The sequence below is a fragment of the Typopeltis vanoorti genome, chromosome 13 (genome assembly GCF_054136105.1).
Source record: "Typopeltis vanoorti isolate ZY-2024b chromosome 13, IOZ_Tvanoo_1.0, whole genome shotgun sequence".
NCBI classification, from domain to species: Eukaryota; Metazoa; Arthropoda; class Arachnida; order Uropygi; family Thelyphonidae; genus Typopeltis; species Typopeltis vanoorti.
The window spans coordinates 87,757,040-87,784,764 of NC_143561.1; the positions used below are offsets into that span (position 1 = coordinate 87,757,040).

At 36.5% G+C, this 27,725-nt stretch overlaps 1 protein-coding gene across 1 annotated transcript in view; it reads left to right on the forward strand.

Moving 5' to 3' along the window:
• Nucleotides 1-27,725, forward strand: part of LOC150100341 (uncharacterized) — a 330,657-nt gene that overhangs the window by 161,677 nt on the left and 141,255 nt on the right. The window contains exon 4 of the mRNA XM_090402716.1: nucleotides 1,909-2,022. Within this exon, the coding sequence (XP_090258842.1) occupies nucleotides 1,909-2,022 (114 nt within the window). The remainder of the gene's footprint in view (nucleotides 1-1,908; nucleotides 2,023-27,725) is intronic.

The following is a 27,725-nucleotide window of genomic DNA, read 5'->3' on the forward strand; positions in this document are numbered from 1 at the left end:
GCAAACTTGACATTTTTGTCTGTTTGCTTACTTGGGAAAAATGGAGTAAAACCAGGTTTAAAATTGCTTGGTATCTTTAACATAACACTGCTTCAGTCTGTCTCTTGTCATAATCACCTGTTTTGTAGTTCTACACATACCTGCACACTCAGGTCATATGACACGTTAGGTTCCGGATCACCATCATATAGCAAATTTCATCATATAGTGAAGCACTGCTTTTTTTTTTTCTTTGCTTGTGCATGCATGTAAATTTACACACCTATATGAGTTCTCTAAAATGTTATTAAAATAACATTTTAAAAATATGTCAAATACTTTACGTCAGTTAGTTAAAACAAAAAAATTAGAATAATTTTTACTAACATAAAAGTTATTCTGAATAGCTTGACTTAAGTGAACATGCCAACTGGTTTGGTCATCAATCTCCACTATTAAAAGTTTTCCATTTTGGCAATAAGGTTGTCACATTTATGGATAACTAGCGTAGCACTTTTCACTTCTCTGAGAACTTTATCTTCATTTTTAACAACTGTAACAACAATTCTCTGAGGTGTGTTTTTAGCCTGCAGCCTATCACAGTGTTTGATACACTGTTCTCACTAAATTTAATAATTTTAATCTTAGTATGTAATGTAATAGGTTTATGCATCTTCTTCTTTTCATTTGAAGCAACAGCACCTTTACTTTGGATTTTATATGCCATTATTAACAATAATAAAATAAAATAATACTTATAAACAGTTCATAATTCACAGTGAAACACAAAAACAGAGGTGCAACAAGCAGCAGTGCTGTAAACAAACAATTATTAAAACTCTGCATCAGTTGATTTTTGGGAGCAGCATATCACTAAAACCTTAGCATTGATGAATGCAGCATCATATAAATGGACACTGGTCTTAATTGAAAAGTGTTGCGTGAGTGGATCATCATAAAGCAAAGCATCATAAGGTTATTATGATGCTTTTATTACCGTATACCCCTTTTCTTAATGGAAAATTTCACATCTGGCAACCTTGCATTCTCACAACTGCATGTTACATTTCCTAGTCAGAGGCAATTTGGCAATGTTTATTATTAACAAATCTGATGCTGTCATGAGATACAGAAGTCTCCCAGACAACAAGTACTCTCCATCTCCTGCTGTATCAGGTAATTATCTCACAGCAGATGCATAAATTCTGTTTCCTTCTCTCCATGTGATCTTTTCTCCTTCTGGCTGATGGCTCCATAGTTGAAGTCTTCCATAATAATTCTTATCCTACACTCATTATGCTAATTAGCTAGTGCATGATGCCCACATCCTTCTTTGCATCCCATGGACAAAGCAGTAATTGACTATATATTTTCTCCTGTTGGTGTCTAACACCAGTCTTAAATGTATTATGTTTTGCATTTATAAACTCCTGTATATTACTCGTCTGGTTGGGAGAGTTTATAGTTTTCCCACTCTATGACCAACAGGTTGTGCATTCAAATCCTATAGTAGCAATGTATTTAGGTGGTAGATGAATTTTATTGTTTGTGAGACCCCATCTGCCAGGCAGTTATTTTCAAACTTTTACAGCTTTTTCAAACCTGAAGGGGCTTGAAAAAGTTCCACACTTGGTCTCTAGAATGGAATTTCTAAGTTATGTAATCTTTAGTTCACTCGTTATCAATGCTGATATAGGATAGGCTGGTAACCTTTTTTTTGGTAAGATTTACATAAAAATTTATCTTCACTAATTATGTTTATATTGTTGCACCAGATCAGACTCTGACTTTTAGAATAGAGGTGACTATATGTCCAAGAAATTAGCAATAGCTTTGCATCCCTTTCTTTTTTTTTTTTTGTTGCTTTTTCATATTAAGATTAAATAAAAAAAATCAAAATGGTGTTTAAGAAAACTGTGTGTTTTATAGCTCAGGAAAAGGTGGATAAAAAATTTCAAGAAATCGCCCATATTGATAGCAGAATCAGCATCATGGAGAGGAAAATCATATTAAGTAACCAAAAGAATTTTGAGTTACAACAGGGTAAGGTTAAAATTTTAAGTAAGCTAAATTAGATTTAGTTGATATTATTCACAGGCAGATCATGCTAATATACCATTTCAGTTCAGCACTTCCTGAGGTTAACACTGCAGATAGCATACACCTTTAACAAGTTTTGGTTTGTGTGGGTGTTGTTTTTTTTAATTTACCATATTAGTTATATTAGGAGATTAAAGATAGGAAATAACCTAGGATAGGAAGCATCCAGTTGTTTACTGATGATGGGAAATTAGGTGGAGTAATATTAATCAAGGTGATGTGGAGAGCATGCAGGACGATTTAAATAGGCTGTCAGTATGGGCAAAAGATAATGGGTATCAGTTTAATGCAGAAATGTAAGGTTGTGCATTTTGGGATTAAATGGATTAAAAGCTGTTTACCACATTGATGGAACTGTACTGTAGGAAATAAATGAACCTAGAGATTTAGGGATGGTGACAGAGAGAGAGTTAAAGATTAGAAGATGTATTGTGAAAGTTGCTAAAGCAGCACATAATCCTTTCCTTTAGTTAGCATTCATTTTAGACAGATTATGGACTCTATAACCGTGTAAGAATACTACAGAAAGTGTGGACAGACTTATGTGTTCGTCGAACATGTTGTTTATTATTTTAACGGTATAATAGAACACAGAAACTAAGTAAATAATTGATTTATTAACTTGATGCTGATATTTGTCTCCCAGATGGTTCCTTATCATTTTCAGTTTTCAGAAAACCCACACATACAGGCAGATACTTACACAAACAATCACACCATCATCCTTCTCAACAATATGGCATATTAAAAACGCACCAACAACTGTCTGCCCTTCCTGAATACACTCATCACACGTCTCCCAGATGGTTCCTTATCATTTTCAGTTTTCAGAAAACCCACACATACAGGCAGATACTTACACAAACAATCACACCATCATCCTTCTCAACAATATGGCATATTAAAAACGCTAACCCATAGAGCGAGAGCAATCTGTTCAAATGACAAGGCTCTTACTGCTGAACTGACTGACTTACGCCACACCTTCTTGGCCAACGGCTACAATCCACAAAAAATAAACAAAATACTAAACACTCCTAAGAAACCCCTCCCACCATCCACCACAGAGAACTACAACAAAACAGTCACCATCCCTTACATTAAAGGCACATCCGAAAAGATCTCAAGAATTCTCATTAAACATAAACTACGCACTACATTCAGACCATGTAGCAAATTAGCCACCCTCATCCGCTCACCCAAGGACAGCATTCCTCCTTTATCACATCCAGGAGTCTACCAAGTACCCTGCTCATGCAATCAAGCCTACTACGGTCAAACAGGAAGAACTGTGAATATCCGCATCAGCGAACATAAACGATACGTCCGGAAATATCATTATGGGAAGTCGGGCCTAGCAGACCATGCTCTGGATACCCCTGCACACAGGATCAACTGGAAAAACACAAAAGTACTACACAGAAACCCATATAAATCAGAGAGATTGTTCTTAGAGGCGACAGAAGCCCTAAAACACACTCCAAATCTCAACAAATATGGCTGTATTAACTTGCCGAAGATCTGGGAGACAGTCATATTAAGGAAAAACTAGCACTTTTCTAGGACTCTAGCAATATATGATAGCGTTTTTTTTTTTTTTTTTTTTTTTTTTTTTCAGATAGAGGGCGCCAAAATCAGGACTCTAGTCTTTGTGTTGCTGCTACAATTTTGTTAATGTACACCATGTTGTTTTAGTCTCGCGTATTGTGACAAACAGTGTTTTTGTGCTCTGAAGATGCTGGTTATAATACCAGCGAAATATCAGCATCAAGTTAATAAATCAATTATTTACTTAGTTTCTGTGTTCTATTATACCGTTAAAATAATAAACAACATACTACAGAAAGGTTGCTAAAAGTAGCACATAATCCTTTCCTTTAGTGTTACACAGTGATCAGCATTCATTTTAGACAAATTATGGACTCTACAACCGTGTTAGAATACTACAGAAATACAACCTTAAAGCTATCTTTAAACCTCCTGCAAAATCAAAGAACTTACTCAAATCATACAAGAATCCACTCCCTCCACTACACCTGTAATTTGCCGTATTTAGGGGAAACAGGACGCACAATTCCTATCAGAAAAAGGCACATAAATGACACATTAAATATAATAACTATGGTAAAACTGGCCTTTCTGATCATGCCCTGACCACTTTACATAGAATTGACTGGAGAAGCACCTGTTGTTTACATCAAACCAAAAATGGTATGAAGGTAAATTTAAGGAGATCCTGGAGTATACTGTATTGATTGCACCTGTAATTTGCCCTATTTAGGGGAAACAGGACGCACAATTCCTATCAGAAAAAGGTTCATAAATGAAACATTAAATATAATAACTATGGTAAAGCTGGCCTTTCTGATCACTGATCATGCCCTGAACACTTTACATAGAATTGACTGGAAAAGCACTGTTGTTTACATCACACCAAAACATGGTATGAACGTAAATTTAAGGAGGCCTGTGAAATTCTTATCAACCACCATAATGTTAACAATAATAACGATCTAAAAATACCAAGAATATGTAAGGCACATATTCTACCCACATAACCTCTCCCTAAGAGTTAATTATAAATAGGACTAGAAGTAATCCAGGATCTTAAATCTGATATAACAATGGTCATGTTAAATTAGGAATTATTTTTGCTGTAATAAAACTATCTATATGAAAGAATGTTTCTCAGATGTTGTCTAAAATAGAATATAGCTTTAATGTAGTTATTTCATTTTATTTCATTTATTTATTTTAATTTAACTTTATTTTCACTAGAGGTCAGGCCAGTAGAATAACCATTGATGAAATCAGTTTCTCAAAGATACCAAGCAATTTTATAAGCTAGGTTTTTAATCCTTTTTCTCAAGTAAGCAAACAGAAACAGACAAGTAAGTGAAGTTTGTGGCTGCACATAGTGCAACTCGTGGTAAAGGTGGAGTAAGCCCTGATCACTTTCCTTAGAATTTTCCCCTAATGCAAAGCACATTTCTTTGCGGAGATGTATGATGCTATTATGCATTAAGGTAATGGTCACTACCCAGACCAGTTTCGGCCTTTATTGAGGTCTCGTCAGTGGGAGCCAGACCTAAAAAATGCCAAGGGTGAAGTAATATAGAGCTCATAAATTTTATCTAAACAAGTTGCCATAAGGTGCTTTGACCTCATTAAATAAAAATCTCAGGATAATAGTAACATGTAGAAAGTTTTTACCTTGGGTATATACATCTCTTTTCTATATACAAGTATATAGAAATGAGATTGAAATATATACGTCCTGTATATATTTCAATATACAGGACGAGTACTCTTATCCTAAGATTTTTATTTAATGAGGTCAAAGCACCTTATGGCAACTTGTTTAGGTAAAATTTATAAGCTCTGTATTACTTCACCCGTGGCATTTTTTATAGATCTGGCTCCCACTGACGAGACCTCAATAAAGGTCGAAACTGGTCTGGGTAGTGACCATTACCTTAATGCATAGTGTCATACATCTCTGTAAGGAAATGTGCTTTGCATTAAGGGAAAATATGTAAGTCAGTCAAGTTTCGGCTGCACGAGTTGCCTAGGGTTGCACTATGTGCAGCCGTAAACTTGACTTACTTGTCTGTTTGCTTACTTGGGAAAAAGGATTAAAAACTTCGCTTATAAAATTGCTTGGTATCACCCAAGGTAAAAAACTTTCTACATATATATATGTATACTCCAGATCATGATTTTAATATGAAGGTAGGAATGTCGAGAAATGAAAAAATTATTTCTGGCATGGTTCTAGAGTCCATAATTTGTCTAAAATGAAAGTAGCACATCAGATTACTTGGCTAATGAAGAACACACTAACAAGTAGATATAAGGAAGTTGTTATTATACTTTAGAAGGCCTTAATACATTCATATCTGAATTGCTGTGCTCAGGTCTGGTCTCCTGGTTTTCTTGGGGATTAAGAAGTGGCAGAGAAAATTCGGAGGTGAGCAAACACGATGGTGAGTGAATATTGTGGAATGTTCACTATGAGGATAGATTGAAGGTGCATTGATTGCAAGATTTGGTTGATAGGCACAAAAATAAGGGATATGATAGAAACATTTAAGTTACTTAAGGGCTTTATAAGGTTGTTGCAGGGGAAATTTTTAAGAACTTGGCTAGAGGGTGCAGAACAAGAAGTTATCCCTGGAAGTTGAGTAAAGGCATGATTAGTAGGGGTTTATTATTATTATTATTAAACAAGACCTCATGGAGTCAAAGACTCATCTAGGAGGTCCTTTTATCTCACACACATCTCACCGTGTCTTAAACACATTCAAACTCCTTGCAGACACCACACTCTCAGGCAAGGCATTCCAATCACTCACAACTCTGCACGAAAAAAACCTGCCTCTCACTCCCCTCTTTATACAGTTTCCAGGGATGACCTCTGGTTCTCCCCTGATCTCCCATTATTCTCTGTAGAACTTCTCCACCATTGATCTATAACAACCCCTTACCAACTTGTAGGTCTCTATCATATCTCCCCTCTTCCTTCTCTCCACTAGACTCTGCAAATTACATCTTTTCAATCTTTCCTCATACTCGACATTCCAGAGGTCAGAAACTACCTTAGTCAGTCGCCTTTGGACCCTTTCCAACATCTCTTCATCCTTCTGAAAACCAGGTGACCAAATCTGGGCACAATAGTCTATGTGTGGCCTACTCAAAGCCTTATACAATGGAACAAGAATCTCCCTACTTCTACAAGTCTGTGTCCTCCGAATCATTCCCAGAAGTCTTTGTGTTGTCTTCACAATTTTGGCGATGTGTCCCCTAAATTTTAGATCCTTATCCACTATCACCCCCAGATCTCTTATTTCCTCTACTTCCAACAATATATTCTCACCAAGCATATATTCTGCATCCCATCTTTGTTTTCCAAATTTTAAAACCTTACATTTTGCAACATTGAACTCACATCCCCATTTGCTTGCCCAATCACTCAATTTATTCAAGTGTTCTTGCAAGGCCACAACATCTTCACTACTCTTTATGGTTCGTCCCAACTTTGCATCATCTGCAAACAACTGAATATCTCCATCCAAATCTTCGCCAATATCATTAATATACAAGTTAAACAGTAATGGCCCTAAAACAGACCCCTGAGGCATTCTACTAGTGACTTTCTTTTCCTGGATATTGCACCCCCATACACAACTTGTCGATACCTATCAGATAGCCAGTCTCCAATCCAATGCACTAATCTAACATCCAACCCCATCTGCTCTAGTTTGACTGTCAACTTATCATGAGGTACTCTATCAAAAGCTTTTGTGAAATCCAAGTATATTACTGTGTATCCTTTTCCTCTGTCCAAGGAAGCAGTCACTTTATTGTAATAAGTAAGTAGATTACTAAAACATGACCTCCCTTTAGCAAATCCATGCTGTCCATCAAAGATTATACCATTGTTGTCAACCCAATTCTGGATCCTAGTTCTCACAAGCTTCTCCAACAACTTAACCACAACACCTGACACACAGATAGGTCCTATAGTTTGATGCTTGAGTTCGATCACCTCCTTTATGAATTGGCACAATCTTGCCCTCCTTCCACTCTTTAGGAACTTGACCAAGTGCAAGACTCGTATTAAAAAAATATGTCAAGGCAGGTGTCAACTCTCTGGCACATTCCTTCAGAATATGCGGTGATATATTATCAAGTCCCACATCCTTATTTACATCTAGTTTACTCAACTCCCCAAACACCTCTTGCTCACTTACAGTCAGTCTCTCCTCCCCATCATCAACTGCTCTTAATCTCTCCATGAAGTCACTTTCACAAGATTGAAAGATCTTTATGAACTGCTCATTAAGTATCTCCACCACACATTCTGCAACAGCTGTCTTTATACTATTTCCTCCAATCAATGTCATCCTTTCATAATCATTCTTTCTTTTGCTGGCTACATATCGAAAGAACTCCCTAGGATTCTTTTTAGCTTCATTAGCTAACTGCTGTTCATACCTCTCTTTAGCTACTCTCACCAACCAAGTCACCCTCCTTGCCTGGTCTTTGTAGACCTCATGAAATTGGTTACTTCCACTTCTCTTATGCTGCCTCCACAATGCCCTTTTTCTCTGTATTGCATGCTTAATCTCTTTATTCATCCATCTCACACCTACCTTATTTAACCTTCTCACCCATGGTATACATTTAGACATTGCATCTACTAAATAGTTTTTGAAAATCCCCCAAGCTGCATTGATCTCTTTTCCAGCTAACTCCTCATTCCATGCGACACCTGCAAGCTGTCTCATGGTCACTTTCACCAATTGGTGGATGATTTGACACCTCATTGATAATTACATCCTCCGATGAGATGACCAAATCCAAGACCCTTAATCCTCGTTTGCCCTCTGTTACATACTGTCTGAGGTAGTTATCCCTCAAAAACTCAAGAAACTAATTTTCTTTACTTCCAGTTGCTATCTCATCATTCCAGTCTATATTGCCATAATTAAAATCACCCATAATGATCACCCTTTTCTTATTTGCTTGGCTTATTTGACTATACATTTCACTATCACCGCCATCCACATTACCAGGTCTATAACAACATCCCACCAAGTATTTGATTCTATTCACCTCTATCTCACACCTTACTGCCTCAAAACCACCATGGAATGCTTTGCTAGTGTCAGTTGAGTGCTTTATCTGTAAATAGGTTCAAGGAGTGCTATGATAAATTGTGTGGATAGTTTGGGTTTCCTGCAATGAGTCTTTGGACTCCATTGAGGTGTCCTTACAATAATAATAAATTAATAAATAAGGTGCTCAGAAAAAAAATTTTCAAAATGATACAATTATAATGGCAAAGGGAACATTATTCAGAGCAATACTTAGTCTATATTTAAGTTGCAAGCCAGCAGTTAGAATTGAAGGAAATCTAGGAAGATAGTTTGATTTGACCTCAAATCAAGCAAAAAGGATTCACATTGTCTCCATTCTTATTCATCATCTGTATGGATTGCATTATGAAAACAAATGGCATTTAATCTGATATTAGAATCAGCGAAATGAAACTTAGCTCATTGCTTCATACAGATAATTTACCCATAAACACATCCGGAAGAGGTCTTCAGGATTATCTAATTGAGTAACAGCCATAACAAATTTTGCATGAAAATCATCAATAAAAAAGATTAAAACTATGAAAATAGGCAAGAACATAGAAAACTTCAGCTGCATTCTGAGTGGAGAATCTACATAGTGAAGATGATAAATTAAATCTGGAAATAGACAAAGAATAAGTAAAGCTGGTATTTCAGGGAGTCAGCTGTTTGCATTCAAGAATGTGTTATCAGGGCTAATTTAAGGTGGTATCATCACTGAAACAGAATGGGAGAAGAAAGGTTAGCAGAACAGTGTTTGATGCCAAGATGGCAGGTAAAAGACCCAGAGGAAGACCAAGTTCTAGGTAGTTTGATTCAGTCAGTTCTTTGGAAGAATGAAATGGGAGATACGACATTAGACTGTTGACAAGTAATAGACTCATTTTGAGGAAAATTGTTGATATGAGAATAATAATAAGGTAAACTTAATCATGTAGTTCTGCCATAGTTGCTTAAACACCCCTTGAGGGTACACATTAGGAAATTGATGATGATGAGTGTGTTCCTTATCATAGCAGCAATGCAGTGTGTAGCTGTTGCAACATGCACTCTGAACTTCAGGCTGTTGTCAAGTATTGTTCTTCCCTGGATCTCAAATCTCATCCATTTCCTGTAGCATTTCACCAATGCAGTATACATGCATTGGTGAAATGCATGTATACTGATGCTTTACACTTGAAAGTACAACACCTTGCACTTATTAACATTAACACTGCAACTCCATGCAGTTTGATTCTAGGTAAAAAACTATTTAATTTTTTCCTGAATACAGTTGACGTTAGTACCACTACTTATAACTCTCCCCAGCTTTGCATCATCAGCATATAAATGAAGCATATAACTGATGATGCTTTGCAGAAAAGGAAAGTTGGGGCCTCAAAATTAGTGGTAGTTGTGGGCACAAATGACTTAGCTGGGGGGGGGGGAAATGTTGATAGAGACTTGAGGAAGTTGTTACAGCAGGTGACGAAGAAGAGTATTGTTGGAAAAGTCATTAGCGTGGTGCTCAGGTATGACAATAGTGAAAGGAGAAGAAGAAGAAGAAGAGCGGAGATAATGAATAGTAAGATGGCTGAGTTGTGTGAGGCAAGGGGGGGATTCAATTTATAAATCTGTGGAGTGAATTTGAAGGAAAGCTGGAATGGTTTAAAGTTAATGGATTTCATTTGAATGTATTTGGTGTTGAGCATTTGGAAAGCCTATTGTTTTCAAAGAAGGCACAGAGTCAAGAAGTTGATGTAGCAAATGATCAGCGTCCAGGGTAGCACAAATCAACAGATTGTATGGCAAGAGGAAGATGGATATGAGGTTGAAGATGTGGTTGCAGCAGTATAAGATAATGGAATGTATAAAGGTGAGGAAGATGAAAAGGTAGGAATGGAAATCAGAGTCAGGATCAGGGAGTGGTCAGACCGAAGAGAGAGAGATGTGGTATAGCAGCTAGAATAGAGAATGTTGGTGCTGGTAAAATGACCTCAAAGATACGGATTGTTATGTTTGTACACAAATGTAGGGAGCATTCGAAACGAGAGCTGAGTTTGTTGGATTGATTGAGTCATTATGCCTGAAGATAATTGGAATAAGCGAAACTTGGTATCGTCTGAGGAGGATGTGATGTTGGGAATAGAAACACAGGAATTGTGTGCACATGGTGTGGTGATAGTGTATGCACAGATTTTCAATCTGTGTGGTGTGAAGTTGAAATAAACAGGCTAGTATATTTAATAGGATGTTATTATAAGCCAGGGAATGCAGAGAATACTGATTGTGAAATGTTTAGGCAAGTTAGTTGGGCATGTAAAAAGAAAGTGATTCTGATGGGAGAATTTAATTACAGGAATATAGAATGGAAAGAGGAGATAGTATATGGAAATAAGAAGAGTGAGTGTTGAATTTCTGAGAGATAAATATCTTAAGCAGAATGTGACTGAAGCAACTAGAGGCTTTAATGTTTTGGATTTGGTGATAACTTCACAAGATGCAGTTGTTATTGAGGTGTGGATATTGCTGCCGGTTGATGAGAGTGATCATGAGTTACTTGTTTGGGAAGTGATGAAACAAGAAAAGGTTACTTCCAAAATTGAATATATGTGGAAGTATAAAGCTTGTGATTATAAAAAGCTCTGTAGTCAATTAGCATCAGTGTGTTGGATACATGAGATGAACAGAAAAGATGCTGACAACGCATGGAAACTCACAAGTCAGTATCTGACAAAAGCAATGTATGACTGCATACCAAGAGTTAAGCGAGTAAATAGAGTAGGAGTGAAATGTATGAACAGTGAAATCAAAAAAATTGCTACACTCCTCAAGCCACATGAAATACGATTGACTTTTAAACCTTTAAAGACTATCTGCCACTTTTTAAGATCTCCGAAAGACAGTTATGCCTTCTTCAAATACGCCAGTGTCTATAACATCGGTGTCTATAACCCTTTCATGTGGATTAAATTACATTGGTCAGACCTCAAGAAGTTTGGAAATAAGAAAAAGAGAACATGTTGGAGATGTAAACAACAACAGCAACAATAGAGAAGACAACTCTGGGTTAGCCCTTCATTTCTCGAGGACAAACCATACCATCGAATGGGACAAAAGCTTCTTGCCCTATTTAGATGATTTCTGCTCCCGAAACATAAAAGAAGCTATAGCAGTCATCCGTTCTAAATGCAACCTCAATAGAAATCAAGATTTAATTCTAGCTGATATTTGGAAGATCATTAAGCACGCCAAAGTTAAATTTCACTGCTAATTACAGAACGTTCATGCATAACAACAGTTGATATCATACACACTCCATGCATTCGATGTACGCGTTCTTCTGTATTTGTAAAAATTACAATTGTATTTGGTTCATAGCTTCAGGAACAGTTTAAGTTGTTTTGTATCTCCTTTATACACCCTTAATGAAGCCAGAGAGCTTAGTTGGCAAAACTTGTTGGTGTTTTTTACTTAGTATCAATTATTAAAGTCCTTTGGCCAATATACAACCCAGTTTATGTTAATTTTTTGCATTCAAGCCAGCTGTGCTAGAAAAGAAAATGCTCTAGTGGATGTACAAGACAATTGGTGGTGATCAGATCCATGAAGAGTATAAAGTGCAGGATAGAAAGGTGAGGAGCATGGTAAAGAAAGAAAAATGTGTAGTATGGAAGGAGATTGGCTGGTCAGGCCAAGGTTATCTCAAGGGAACTTTTCCACTATGTTGCAAGCAAGAGAAAGAATAATTATGACAGGTTGTGATACTAATGGATAGTCATGGCAGCAGAATAACAGTTGCAAAGGATATAGTAGAATTATTGAACAAGCGCTTTATCAGCATACTGGTGTAAATGATGCAGTGCAATGTATAAAAGACAGCTGCATTAGGAGAATTGGAATTGAAAGAATCAGAGGTGTATCAAGTGGGTTGGGTTAGATGTCAATAAAGCTATGGGAATGGATGACATGTCACTATGTATTCTTAAGGAATGTGCACATCAGTTGACCCTTGAATTGGTTATTTGTTGAAAGTCTTACAGTGGGTAGGGTTCCCTAAGTAGTGGAAAGAATGCAAAATAGTACCACTCCACAAGCATAGTTCTAGGACAAAAGTTTCCAATTATAGACGAGTATGTATAACTGTGGTTGGGGTCATACAGGATTGATTGATAGACATATCGATTTTTATGATGGTCCTCATGGATTTGTAAAGGGTAGGTCCTGTTTTAGCAACTTACTTGCATTTTATGATAGGGTAACGCATGTCTTAGATAAGGAAGAATCATATATAGTGATATTCTTGGACTTTGCAAAACCATTCGATAGATTACCACATAATAAGTTGATGTACAAGCTACAGAGGATGGGAATAGATAGTATATTGGTTAGATGGATCGGTGATTCTTTCTGAACAAATACCAGAAGGTTGTATATGATGAAGCATTGTCTCAAAAAAGGATGGTAACCAGTGGGTTGCCCCAGGATTCTGTTTGGGCGATGTGCAGCCTTTGCAACATTAGCAATATGCCCTCTAAATTTCAGTCTACTGTCAACCATCACTCCCAAATCTCTAATCTCATCCACTTCCTGCAGTGTAGTACCATTGATATAGTACACAGCATTATATTTCTGCTTTCCAAAATGCAACACTTGCACTTATTGATATTAAAACTACAACCCCACTCATTTGTACAAGTAAAAAGTCTATTCAAATGTTCCTGAAGAGAATTAACATCAGCAGTGCTAATTATAATTCTTCCCAACTTTGTATCATCAGCAAACAAGTGAAGATCCGCAGTCAGTCCACATGATGTATCGTTTACAAACAGTTAAACAGCAGGGTTGCAATCAAATGAGGAAGGTTCCCTCATTTGATTGCAACCTCTATGGCGTCTGCTGACTCCATGGAGGGTGCAGTAATAATAATAATAATATGTAGGCAAACAAAGTTTACGCCTAAAGTATCTTCAGGACTTGGGGGCAACTCGTGGTAAAGGTGGTATAAGCTCTCATCACTTGCCTTAGTATCTTCCATAATGCAAAGCACACCTCCTTGCAGACATGTATAATGCTATGCATTAAGGGAAGGGTCACTACCCAGACCAGTTTTGACCTTTATTGAGGTCTCATCAGTGGGAGCCAGACCCAGACGTGGTGATACTAAGGTGGAAGTAATGGAGAACTCATATTTACCTATACCAGTTGTCAAAAGGTGTCACACCTTATTATTAAAATTCTCTGGATTAAAGATAAGTTGACAAAAGTTTTTTCACTTGGCTATGCTATCAATTATATATTTGGTTTAATCCTTTATTCAAGTGTAAGCAAACAAAGTTTGTGCCTGAAGTATCTTCAGGACTGAAGATAGTTCAGGACTACCTTTACCATGAGTTTGCCCAGTCCTGAAGATACTTCAGGTACAAACTTTGTTTGCTTACACTTGGATAAAGGATTAAACTAAATTTATTATAGTCTAACCAAGTGAAAAAAACTTCCAATATCTTGTTTAAGTTAAGGGATATTACATCCCGTATAGTTTCTTAGCCGAATAAGAAACTCAAAGAGTTTCATGCCGAATATAGTAGAAACTATATATAAAGTTCGGCGATTCCAAGCGTAAGCAAATACCTGGATACGGCAGCACTGATCCCAAAGGGTAGTGCAAGCTGGGGCAACTCGTGGGGCAACCTCCAATATCTTTCTCTGATCCAGAGTAATTTAATAATAAGGTGTGACACATTTTGGCAACTCATATAGGTAAGTATACTTCTCCATTACTTTCACCTTGGTATCACCACCACCACTGGATCTGGCTCCCACTGATGAGACCTCAACAAAGGTCGAAACCGGTCTGAGTACTGACCCTTCCCTTAATGCATAGTATCATACATGTCTGCAAGGAGATGTGCTTTACATTATGGGTGATACTAAGGCAAGTGATGAGAACTTATACCACCTTTACCACGAGTTGCCCCAGTCCTGAAGATACTTCAGGCGCAAACTTTTATTGCTTACATTTGGATAAAGGATTAAACTAAATATATAATTTAAAAGGCAATCATATTACTAAAACAAGAGTGCCCCTTAACAAATCTATGCTGACTCTCATAGATAACATTACCTGCAACTGGTCTATAGTTTGACACTTCCAGTCTGCTACCATCTTTATACAATGGCACTATCTTACCTCCTTCCATTCCTTGGGCACCTTTCCCATGGCCAGACTTTCACTGAAAATCCAGGTCATTGGAGCTGTCAGTTCTTTAGCATATACTCTCTTAACTCATGGTGAAATCCCATCCAGTCTCATTGCTTTATTGACATTCAGAATACTCAGTATTTAAAGCATCCTCTCATCTTGCACTCCTAAACCTCAAACTTGCTCTTTCCCTCTAGTATTAAAATCTACTTTTCCAGGATGAAATACTTCAAAATACCCCAGTAAAGTGTTCATTGAACAACTCCACTATGTTTTTTGTTCTATCCCATTTTTATTCAACAATGTCATTTTTCCACAATCATTTCTCCTCCTGCTGGCCGCATAGCAAAATAATTCATTAGGATTTTCTTTGAATCTCAGGGCCAATCTCTTCTCATATTCCAATTTTGCATTCCTTACCATACTAATTCACTCTCCTGGCCTGAGTCTTATATTCTTTATGCATCTGCTCTCCACTCCTCTCCTTATATCTCTTCCATAACCTCTTTTTTCCCCGCAGTTCCCATTTGGTAATGTTTTTCATCCACTTTACACACCAAATTTTATTCTGTTCTTTATTTGTGGTATACAACTTGCCATTGCTGCTAATAAATGTTCCTTCACCAGTTCCCAAGCACTGATGATATTTCGCCTTTCTAATTCCTCCATCTATGGAACTTCCTCGAGCTGATATTTAAGACAATTTATAATCACCTACCTTATAATTCCACATACACTCCTTTCTCTTTGATACTCCTGCAGATCTATTCATCTTCCAAGTCAAAACTATGGTCACTCACTCTCTCCAATCATGGGTAGAGATTATATCTCAGTTATAATCAGATTTGATGCTGTGACAAAATCTAAAACTCTTGAATCTCGTGTTCCTTCTGCTACATGTTGTCCCTCAAGAATTCCAGAAATTCCATTTCTTACTACTCCATGCAGTTTCCTCTTCCCAGTTTATACTGCTGTAGTTAAAATCACCCATGACAATCATTCTTTTTGCACTCACCAAGCTCAACTGCCTAAACATCTCCTGCTCTTCACCCTCTATGCTTTGTGGCCTGTACCATTGACAGGGTGTAGCATAGAGCCAGCCTGCCTCACAGTGCTGCTTAATAAGGGTGCTTGTTCAGCCATATTGCGGTAGGCGCTGTATTACGGCAACAAGATATTTTACAAATATACGGTGTTCCATTTTGTTTATGTGCTTATTATATTTTAATAATAAAAAAATTATAGTCATGCATATAGTGATGGGTAGAGATTCTATCTCAGTTATAACACATTTTAGAACCCACTTATTAGATCAGTGGTCTCAAAGTGTGGTATGCATATCCCAGGGGCTACGTGGCAGTTTTCGGCTATGCATCATTAATGCATGAATCATTATTAAGAAAAAAAGAATTAATTGAAATGTTAGTTTAAATTAATAAGAGGAGTTTTAATTAATTTAAACTCCTACTCAAATTGCAAGTTACTATCACCCTGATGTTCACATCAGGCTGATAGTAACTCGCTCCCTGTGGCAAACAATACGCCCTCCACAAAGATTGGTTGGTTTAGCAACTGTATCGATAGAGGTGGATATAGCTTATAATTTAAATTTAGAAGATTTTTAAACAGCTTTATTGTGCGATATCCCCACAGAGCACACATTTAATTAATATTATTATGTAATTGTTTTGTATTAATGTTTCTCTTGTAATAAAAACAAAATAGCAATTCGAGATTTTCGTATATTTTTGTCTTATAATCTTTCAGGGGTGATATTTAATTGTTTGCCTCAGGATGCGATGTAATCTGGCAACGGCCAAATTGTCCTCCACATCCTTCACTCTGAGAGGACATAACTCATCACTTATCATAAGCAGTACTCCACCTCTGTGTTTGCCCTTTCCATCCTGTCGAAAAATGCTATACTGCTACTTCTATTCCTGTCAGTGTATCTTCCTTCAACCATTTCTCAGATATCCTAATAATCTTTGGACAGGCTGATGCTATCAGCACCGCCAATTCATCTCCTTTATTCCAGATACTCCTGGCATTAGTATAAAGAATCAAGGCATTGTCACTGTTTCTATACCTATCATTATCCCCTCCCGACTCCACTGGATTCAGCATTACACAATATATTCCCTCTTCTTCCAAGCAACTATTCCCACAAGTGGTCACCCTTGCTACCATCCACCCTGATAATTCTAGTTTACCTGCATTGAAACACTGACTTGTTCTGAGAACAACATTCTCTCCAGATGCCTACATCCTTCCTCATTCAAATACAAGCTATCTCACGCATGGAATTCCTTTCTATGCTCAAATGACCTTCAAGCATCAGTGTAATCTAAGCCTCTCAATACAGTCTGGCTATTATTTTATTCATTACCATTGCTCTTCTCTGCAGCTCTGCATTATCATACCCGGGCAATACACTCACTATCTTTCCTCTCTCTGTTTTTTTCTGTACAACCCTCATGAACCTCAGATCTCTTCCCACCAAATTCACACTGCTTCTCATGTCATTTGTGCCCACCATCACAATTATCTCATCCATCCTTTCACCTGGCTTGTCATAGTCACGCTATCTATCATTTTTCCAGGCAAACTCCTCTGACACTTTCTTTCTTTCTTTCTTTGTTCCATTTACCTGCCATCCTGTCAGCTTTCCTTCCCTGGTTCTTCTCACCTTTCCCTCATTCCCTCTCTTTTACTAGTTCTCTTATTCTCTCTCTCACTCCTACTCTGATTTGCTTTGGATTAATTGTTTCCAGCTGCCTACTCTTGTTCGACATTCATCATCCCAATCAACACCATCTTCTAAAACTTCATGATGTTTCAAACCTACTACACTCTATATACTTTATATTTTTATCCACATTCTGCTTGTTTTCCTCACCCTCGATCATGCTACTCGTCTCTCTCAGTCAGTATTCACCCATTTCTGATGTAACACTGCCAAGGTCACTTATGCTAATTTCTAAATCACAAAGTTTTTCCCATATTTTACATTTTCCACAGACATGCACTCCCTGATCTCTCGCCTGCCACATTTCTAACTGCTGGGATGTGTACATGCCGCAAGCACTGCATACCACAAAATCCCATAGCATGCTGTGCAATATGTAGTCCTTAAACGAGGTGTTGACTTGGTGATAAGCCATTGGAAAACTGAGCTGCAGCTGCCACCATTCTTTAAACACTGCACAAAGAATACTACAAACTATACCAAAATATTATGTTCAAGTACAAATTCTCCATCTGCAAACTACCCACAAACTGTATGCTCTATCTAGCTTAGATTCCCCATAATTTCAAGTAAAAACTCTAATAAAGAATAAAAAAAAAACATATTTTTCACTTCTACCTCGTAACACATCCAACTGTTACCTTACCCATAATTACATATCAAACTCTGCATTGTTGCCACAAAATTCTTCCAAGAAAAAGATGTGATACCAACTGATGTAAATAAACTGATATGTCACAGAATTTTTGAATCAACACTGATGTATGGTATATCATATACTGAAATATTTCTCACAATCATCTACCAGACTTAGAACAAATAAACCAAAGTATTCTTTTCTTTCATGCTTACATGGTGATCAGAATACATTATGGAAAATTATGGAGACAACTACTGTATTAGAGCAAAACTTTAGTTTAATGTAAACCAAAATTTGGTTTTACATTAAACTAAATTTTATTCTTAAAATTTAGTTTAATTTTACTCTAACACTGTAGTTGGTTCCATAATTTTCCATAATGTAAGCCAAAGTATTGTTTCAATGGTGCTTTGGCAGTCCAGGACACAGTCAATAAATGAATCCCTTATATCAAAATACAAAATCCTGAACATAAAAAATCTAAGAGACTATGTACTCTTGCTAAGAAAATATTTTAATAATGCTCATAAAAACACAAGTACAAATTATTGCATAACAGAAAACTCTATAAAAACTTAGGCAGTGTAGCTGTTCAAGAGCATCACATACCACCCTTCTCAATTTCCACACAGTCTAAAACAACTAAAATTACTACTGAACATTACAACATAAACTGGAGAACTGACTGTATATCAACACTTGCAACAAAAGATGTCCGTACCTTAAAAAGAAAAGAAATCACAAGAAAAAATTGCCAGCATTTTATCCACAAAAAAACAGCTTTAAAAAAAATGTTACTCCTACTTCCTTCAAAAAGCCCCAGCTTCAATGTCAGTGAGATTACATTGGCTCTTCATTAGCATTACTAATAATTTTATCATTATTTTACCAAGCTCATTTCATAAATTTACCATTTCCTTTACTTTATTTTAGGTGATAATTATACACCCAATCATTAAAATTAAAATTTTAAAAAATATGTCATTATTTAATGACAATAGTATCAACTAGCAATATCCTCTCATTATCACTGTGAAAAAAAAAATTCAATATAAATGCTATGTTTGAGTGCATAATACTTAAAACCACAGTTTTTAAACTGCATAATTAACTTCCTTTGAGAAAAAATAATAAAATCATTTTCATGGTAAACAATATTATTTTCTTTTTCTTTTTCTTCTTCTTATTATTATGATAATATCGTACTTTTTATGGTGCAGTCACAATGTAATGTTATTGTGCATTTTTACTATAAAATTTACTGTATAATTTTCAAAGTCTATTAATGTGCAGTTGCAATGCAAATATTAATGCAATATCCTAATGTTTTCTTGAAATTCATGTCATTATTACTGCTCAGTATTCTTAATGTGCCTCTGTAAATACCCTAGAGAGTAGTGTTTCCAGAAGTTTGATATCTCTACCCCCAGAGATATGCAAAAGGTCTTTAGTGGTATGAGGTTTTTTACTTCTGATTTATTATTATCACTGTATTGTTGCACATAAGTACAGGTCTGTTCCATAATCAATTTTTCAGAGGTGTGATATTGCAACTAGAATAGAGAATGTTGATGTTGCTGGTAGAATGGCATCAAAGACACAGGGATTGTTATGTTTGTAAGGAGAATTTGAAACAAGAGAGCTGAGTTTGTTGCATTGATATGGTCAAAGATAATTGGAATAAGTGAAAATTGGTTGTCTGAGGAGGATTTGATGTCAGGAATAGAAATGGAAGGATATGTAATTTTCTGGAAGGGTAGGAATGTGAAAAGAGGAGTGGGGGTGCTGTTAATGACAGAGGAATTGTGTCCACAAAGTGTGGAAGTTGATAGTGTATGCACAGATTTTGAATCTGTGTGGTGTGGTGTGCAGTTGAAATGAACAGGCTAGTATATCTAATAGGATGTTGTTATAAGCCAGGGAATGCAGAGAATGCTGATTGTGAAATGTTTAGGCAAATTAGTTGGGCATGTAAAAAGAAAGTGATTCTGATGGGAGACTTTAATTACAGGAATATAGAAGAATGGAAGGAGGAGATAGTGTATGGGAACAAGGATAGTGAGTTTGTTGAATTTCTGAGAGATAAATATCTTAAGCAGAATGTGACCAAAGCAACTAGAGGCTTTAATGTTTTGGATATTGTGATAACTTCACAAGATGCAGTTGTTATTGAGGTGTGGATATTGCTGCCAGTTGATGAGGGTGATCATGAGTTACTTGTTTGGGAAGTGATGAAACAAGAAAAGGTTACTTCCAAAATTGAATATATGTGTAAGTATAAAGCTGGTGATTATAAGAAACTCTGCAGTCAGTTAGCATTGGTACATTGGGTAGATGAGCTGAGCAGAAAAGATGTTAACAGTGCATGGAAATTCACAAGGCAGTATCTGACAAAAGCAATGTATAACTGCATATCAAGGATTAAGTGAGTCAGGCCAATGTTAACTCAAGGGAATTTTTCTGCTATATGGCAAGCAAGAGAAAGAATAAATATGGCAAGTTGACACTGATGGTGGATTAAATAGAATAGGAGTAAAATGGATGAACAGCAAAATCAAGCAAGCTGTGTTGGAAAAAAATGCTGTCGAGGAGGTACAAGTCAGTTGGTGGTGATCGGATCCCTGAAGAGTATAAAGTGCAGGCTAGGAAGCTGATGAGCATACTAAAGAAAGAAATACATTTATACAATAAAGAAAGAAAGTTGCAGTATGAGAGACGATAGGCTGGTCTGGCCAATGTTAACTCAAGGGAATTTTTCTGCTATATGGCAAGCAAGAGAAAGAATAAATATGGCAGGTTGACACTGGTGTGTAGTCATTTCAGCAGAATAACAGCTGCAAAGGATATAGTGAAATTATTGAATGAGCACTTTATCAGTGTGTATATCATACTGGTGTAAATGATGCCATGCAACATATAGAAGGGAGACAAGTTTAGGAGAATTGGAAGTGAAAGAATCAGAGGTTTGTCAGGTGTTCATTGAGTTAGATGTTAATAAGGCTGTTGGAAAGGATGACATATCACTACATATTCTTAAGGAATGTGCACAGTAATCCCTTGACCCTGATTATTTAATGAAAGTCTTGTGGTGGGTAGGGTTCCTAAGGTGTGGAAAGAAGACAAAATAGTACCACTCCTCAAGCATGATTCTAGGACAGAAGTCTCCAATTATTGACCAGTCTGTATAACTGAAGTTGTAGTCGAGGTGTTGGAGAGATTGGTTAGGATTAGAATACAGGATTGGGTTGATGGACATAGCATTCTTTATGATGGTCAGCATGGAATTATAATGGGTAAGTCTTGTTTTAGCAATTTACTTGCATATTATATTAAGGTAATGAGTGTGTTAGATAAGGGAAAATTACAACAGTGATATTCTTGGATTTTGCAAAAGCGCTTGAAAGATTACTACATGATAAGCTGGGGTACAGGCTACAGAGGATGGGCTGAGATAGTTATTTATTTATTTTGCATATGGCTCACACGTGAAAAGTTACATTACGATAATCTTTAGTATTACAGTAATCTTTAGTATATATATAAACATTTAGAATATAGACAAAATACTTAAACATGATATAAAACAGCCATAAAGAAGACACTCAGGAATAGACTACAACACTGTATGTCTAGGTTGCTTATCCAATCAACTGTACTTGGTGTAGCATGAATTGACAGTTTCCATGGTATGTATGTTGCAGACATTCTACTGTGATATGACTAATTATCTTGCAAGATGATCCACAGTTGCATCTGGATGAGGCAATCATTCCTCATTTTTAAAGGTGGTCTGCACGTCTTCTATAATTGGTGCGAATTCTGTTAGGGACAGACCAAATTTTCTGTGGTAGGTCAAAACCCGAAGGCATCTGGGTTGGGTCCACTAATTCATGGAAGTCCTCTGTTTAAGTATTATGCCAGGACTCCTTCCACTTCTCCTTCACGTTAAAATTTGTCTCTGCAAGATTTTTTGCTGTTAGGATTGGAAAGTTTCCCATATGGTGACTGGGATTAAAGAATTGTCCAGCTATAGCTCATGCATGTCGTTGAAGGCGACTAAAATTGGCACCCAGTGTCTGGAGGTATAGCCAGGCTATCCAGTCCCAGGGGATATAAATATGCAACCTGGTCCTCCAGGTTGGGAGTTGGGCATGGGGCTAACAACCCCATGTTAGGCTCAAAATCTCAAGTAAATAGTAATTCTGGACTGCCCTTTAGGAAATAGACTGGCAAAGGATTAAAGGACTTAAAACTTGGATGATGGAATATTTGTTCACTATATCAGAGTAAATGACTCCATTTGTTAATAGATCAGATGAATAATTATAAAATTGACCGGTTATCAATGAGATAAGATGGCTTGGAGAGGGAATTATTGAGAAAAAGAATCACACAGTTTTTTTATAGTAGTCACAAATCAAAGCACATTTTTTGAACAGGCTTTATGCTGAATAAGTCGGATAAAACAATGAGTTATCGGTTTTAAAGCAAAATCACCAAGACTTTGCAGTTTGAGGTTAAGAGGAGCCTTTTTCTTGAACTACTGCATAATTAGCACTCATGCAAAAACTAAGGAAAAGGATGAGAATGAGAAGGAGACCTTTTATGAAGAACTTGATGATTTATATAACTCTTCTCCAGTGAATGACATCAAAATAATATTGGGAGATACGAATGCCAAGATTGGTAGAGAAAATAGGCATAGACCAATAATTGGAAAATATAATTACATGATGAAACTAATGATAATGGACAAAAACTCATCTGCTTTGCAGCTAAACATAACATGGTTATTGCAAGTACATTATTCCACTATAAAATAACATAGAAATCTCCCAATGGAAATACCTTCAATCACATTGATCATGTTTTTATTAATGGAAGACATCTATCGGATGTAGTAGATGTTAGGTCCTATCATGATGCAAACTTTGATTCAGACCGCTATTTAGTGATAACTAAATTAAGAGCAAGAATCTCAAATGCATGTAAGACTTGTGGAGAATGTCTACAGACATTTAACTGATAATCTTAAACTTGGAAACTAATCAAAAGTTTCTAAATGAATGCGAAAGCCAACTAAAGCAAAAGATTATCGAAACTATTGAAGATATTAATACAAAATGGATCACTTAAAAAAATCTTTCTAAATTCAGGCAATGTCATTCTGGGTAAAGCCCAGAAAATGAAACATAATGATTGGTTTGATGCTGAGTGTGCAACAGCCACATTAATAAAGAATGAAGCTTACAAAAAAAAAAGCTACAAAAAAGGTATACAAGAAATCCTATCAAATATTATAAAATTGCAAAGAAGGAAGAGAAAACCATACGTAAAAAGAAAAACAGCAGGTTCTTGGAGGATCAATTTAGAGATGTTGAACATCTTAAGGGAGGTCTGAAAAGTTCTCGGTCTAAATGAAAAAACAAATTTATAATTTCAAAATTATTTTTATTTTTCAACATAATCTCCCTTAAGACTAATAATACATTTATTCCAGCAATGCTCCAGTGCCATTATCCCGTCCCTGTAGTGGTTCTCAGTAAGATCTGCAAAATACCCCTCTACAGCGATGCAATCACCTCTTGACTTGAAGAAAAACGCTGACCAGCGAGGAAGAGTTTTAGTTTTGGGAAGAGACAGAAGTTAGAGAGAGAGCCAAATCTGGGGAATAGGGTGGATGTTCCAACAATTCATACTGCAGATCCCTTAATTTTCCCATTGCCAAAACACCTTTGTGGGCAGATGCATTGTCCTGATGAAAGATGATTTTTTTTTCTCTGCAAACCTTTTCTCACAAATTTTTTCGTCTAGTCTGGTTAAACGATTGGAATAATATTCCGTGGTTATTGTTTTACCCTTTTCAAGATAACTAATAAACAAAATGCCTTTAGCATCCCAAAACACTGATACCGTGACCTTTCCTGCTGATGGAACTGACTTTGTCTTCTTTGGTACTGAACAATGTTCACTGTTTTGACTGCTGTTTGGATTCTGGTGTGTAATGGTGAATCCAAGTCTCATCCAGAGTAATAAATTGATGCACAAAATCAGTTTTATTCTTGTTAAAATGCTCCAAGCACTGTTCAGAGATTTTCATGTGAGTGCATTTTTGACCTGCTGTGAGCAAGTGTGGCACTCCATCTTGTGCAAAGCTTTTTCATTTGCAATTCTTCATACAAAATATATCCTACACGTTCTTTTGAAATGCCTGTAGTCTCAGCAATTTCACGCACTTTGACTCGCCAGCCATCCAATACCATATCGTGCATTTGATCAATGATTTCTGGTGTTGTTACACTTTTTGGACGTCCTTCATATGGATCATTTTCAAGGCTGGTACGCCCGTGTTTAATCTCAGCAGTCCATTTCTTAATTGTCGAAAACAAAGGAGAAGAGTGCCCATAAACTTATATGAACTTCAAATGAATTTTTTTTGGTAATAAATCATCTTTTATAAAGAATTTTATAACCACACAATACTCAATTTTATCCATTTGAAGGGATACAGGCAACACTTTTGATTCAGACAGCTATATAAAACAAACTACTCGATAGAATGACTTGCAGTTTTGCATGGATGCTTATGACAGATGTACCAACTTAGAAAAAAAAATTGTGCCGTTAGCGTTGCCATGTATGGTAGGCCAAGAACTTTTCTGACCACCTTCGTAGCGGATCCAATGAAAGCAGAGCTTTCTTTAGAAAAATATAGATAAAGACTTTAAACCCAGAACTACTCTGTGTAGAAGTAAAAATGGATCCCTGCTAAGTAATAAAACTGATATATTTCAAAGATGAAAGGAACATTTTGATGAATTGCTGAACCAGAAAATACAGGCAGTGAAGAACTTGATGTCATTTCAAGTAGCAACCATGAAGCAATCGAACCTTCATCACTAATTGAAATCGAGGAGGGGTTTAAGAAACTGAAAAATAAAAAAGCGGCTGGACACACTCAATACCATCTGAACTCCTGAAGAATGCAGGGCCAGCTGGTATTACAGAAGCAATTCATAATATTTTGCATTCAATCTGAATACATTAAAAAGGAGGCATTCTTGAATGCTCCAATTAGGGGGATAAGTCTACTCTGTACTGCTTACAAAATATTCTCAAATATCCTATTTAACAGGCTATTTCCTTTTGTTGAAGGAATTATTGGGAACTATCAATGTGGATTCAGAAAGGGAAGGTACACTTTAGGCTCTTGAGAAATGTAATGAATATGGTATCGATACACATCACCTTTTCATAGACTTTAGAACTGCCTATGGTAGTATAAACAGAATGCTACTCATAAGAGCCATGAGAGATTTTAACTTCCCAGAAAAATTAGTAGTGTTTACTGCACTTATTCTCAAAGAAACAACATTGAAAATCGAATCCAAGGAAGTGTCTCAGAACCTATGGAATTTAAAAATGAGTAAGAGGGAGATGCCCTGGCTTGTCTTCTCTTTAATATCACTTTGGAGAAAATAATTAGAGATTCAAATATCAGTACTAGAGGAACCATTTTCAACAAATCTGTATAAATCCTTGCCTTTGCATTGATATCATAGCAAGAACACCCATATCCCTAAAACAGGCTTTTTTGGTTTTAGAAAGCGAAGCAATGAAAATGCATGTCATGATCAATCAAGGTCAAACTAACTATATGGAATGCAACCAAAAAATAAACCCTACTAATTTTTTAGAAATTGGACCTTACCAATTTGAAAAAGTGACTAGCTTTACCTACTTATGATCAGAAGTTAATACCAAGAATGATATAGGTATAGAAATTAAAAAAAGAACCATTGCTGCTGGTCATTTTTTAAGCTTCTATAGCTTAAAAAATACCTAAAATTAAGTTTGATTAGAATAAGTACTAAATTGTTATTTTATAACAGTGTTTCTCAACCTTTCTAAGCCCAAGGACCAGTAAAATGCCTAAAACAATTCTTCGGACCACTAAGTTATGTAATTTTTTTAAAAAATGTATGTGGGGATTACCAACATTTTGGAAAAACTGTGCCTTTTATAACATAATAAATCTAAAAGTGTGTTTTGAATACAATCAAAATTCTGTTTCAGAGTTTTGAGGTGGTCACAAACCCTATCCAGAAACAAAGAATCAACAAAAAGATAATTTTCCATTAAAAAGGACTCCAATGTTGGAAAAGGTGCAAATTATCTGTCTTTTATGTATTCAAGATACCAAGTCATTTTATATAAATTTGGTTTTTATTCCTATTTCCCAAACGAGCAAACAGACAGGTAAGTCAAGTTTGCGCCTGCACGTAGTGCAAGTCTAAGGCAACTCATGGTAGTGCCACTCGAGACAACTCGTGGTAAAGGTGGATTAAGATCTGCTCACTTTCCTTAGTATTTTTCCCTTAATGTAAAGCACATCTCCTTGCGTAAATGTATGATGCTATGCATTAAAGGCAATGGTCACTACCCATACCCGTTTCAACCTTTATTGAGGTCTTGTCAGTGGGAGCCAGACCTGACAATGCTAAAGTTGAAGTAATACAGAGCTTATGAGTTTTACCTAATCAAGTTGCCACAAGGTACTTTGATCTTATTAAATAAAATCTCAGGATGAGAGATAGATGTAGAAAGTTTTTTTAACTTGGATATATTATGTATTCAAGATACCAAGTAATTTTATATAAACTTGGTTTTTAATCCTATTTCCCAAGTGAGCAAACAGACAAGTAAGTCAAGTTTGCTCCTGCACGTAGTGTAAGTCTGAGGCAACTCATGGTAGTGCAACTCGTGGTAAAGGTGGATTAAGATCTGATCACTTTCCTTAGTATTTTTTCCCTTAAAGTAAAGCACATCCCCTTGTAGAGATGTATGATGCTATGCATTAAAGGCAATGGTCACTACCCATAGTGACCATTGCCTTTCAAACCTTTGTTTAGGTTGAAAGGCAATAGTCTTTCAACCTAAAGACCTTTGTCTTTAGGTTTTAACCTTTGTATAGGTGAAGTGGGCTCTAAAAATAAGACGATCCCAAAAGATCGGCCAACTCAGCATTGTTCCACTCAGTGACAGGCTCACCCCATCACCGAGAAGAACTTCTGAGCATTGGCTCTACCCAGTGGCAGGCTCACCCCATCACCAAGCAGAGCCATAATCTCAGCGGTGGCTCAACTCAGAGACAGGCAAAAACCTACCCCCAAACAGAGCCTCTCAAATCAGAGCCAGAGCCGCACCGGTTTCGACCTTTTTTTTGAGGTCTTGTCAGTGGGAGCCAGACCTGACAATGCTAAAGTTGAAGTAACACAGAGCTTATGAGTTACCTAAACAAGTTGCTACAAGGTACTTTCACCTTATTAAATAAAATCTCAGGATGAGAGATAGATGTAGAAAGTTTTTTAACTTGGGTATATATGTATTCAAGATACCAAGTAATTTTATATAAACTTGGTTTTTAATCCT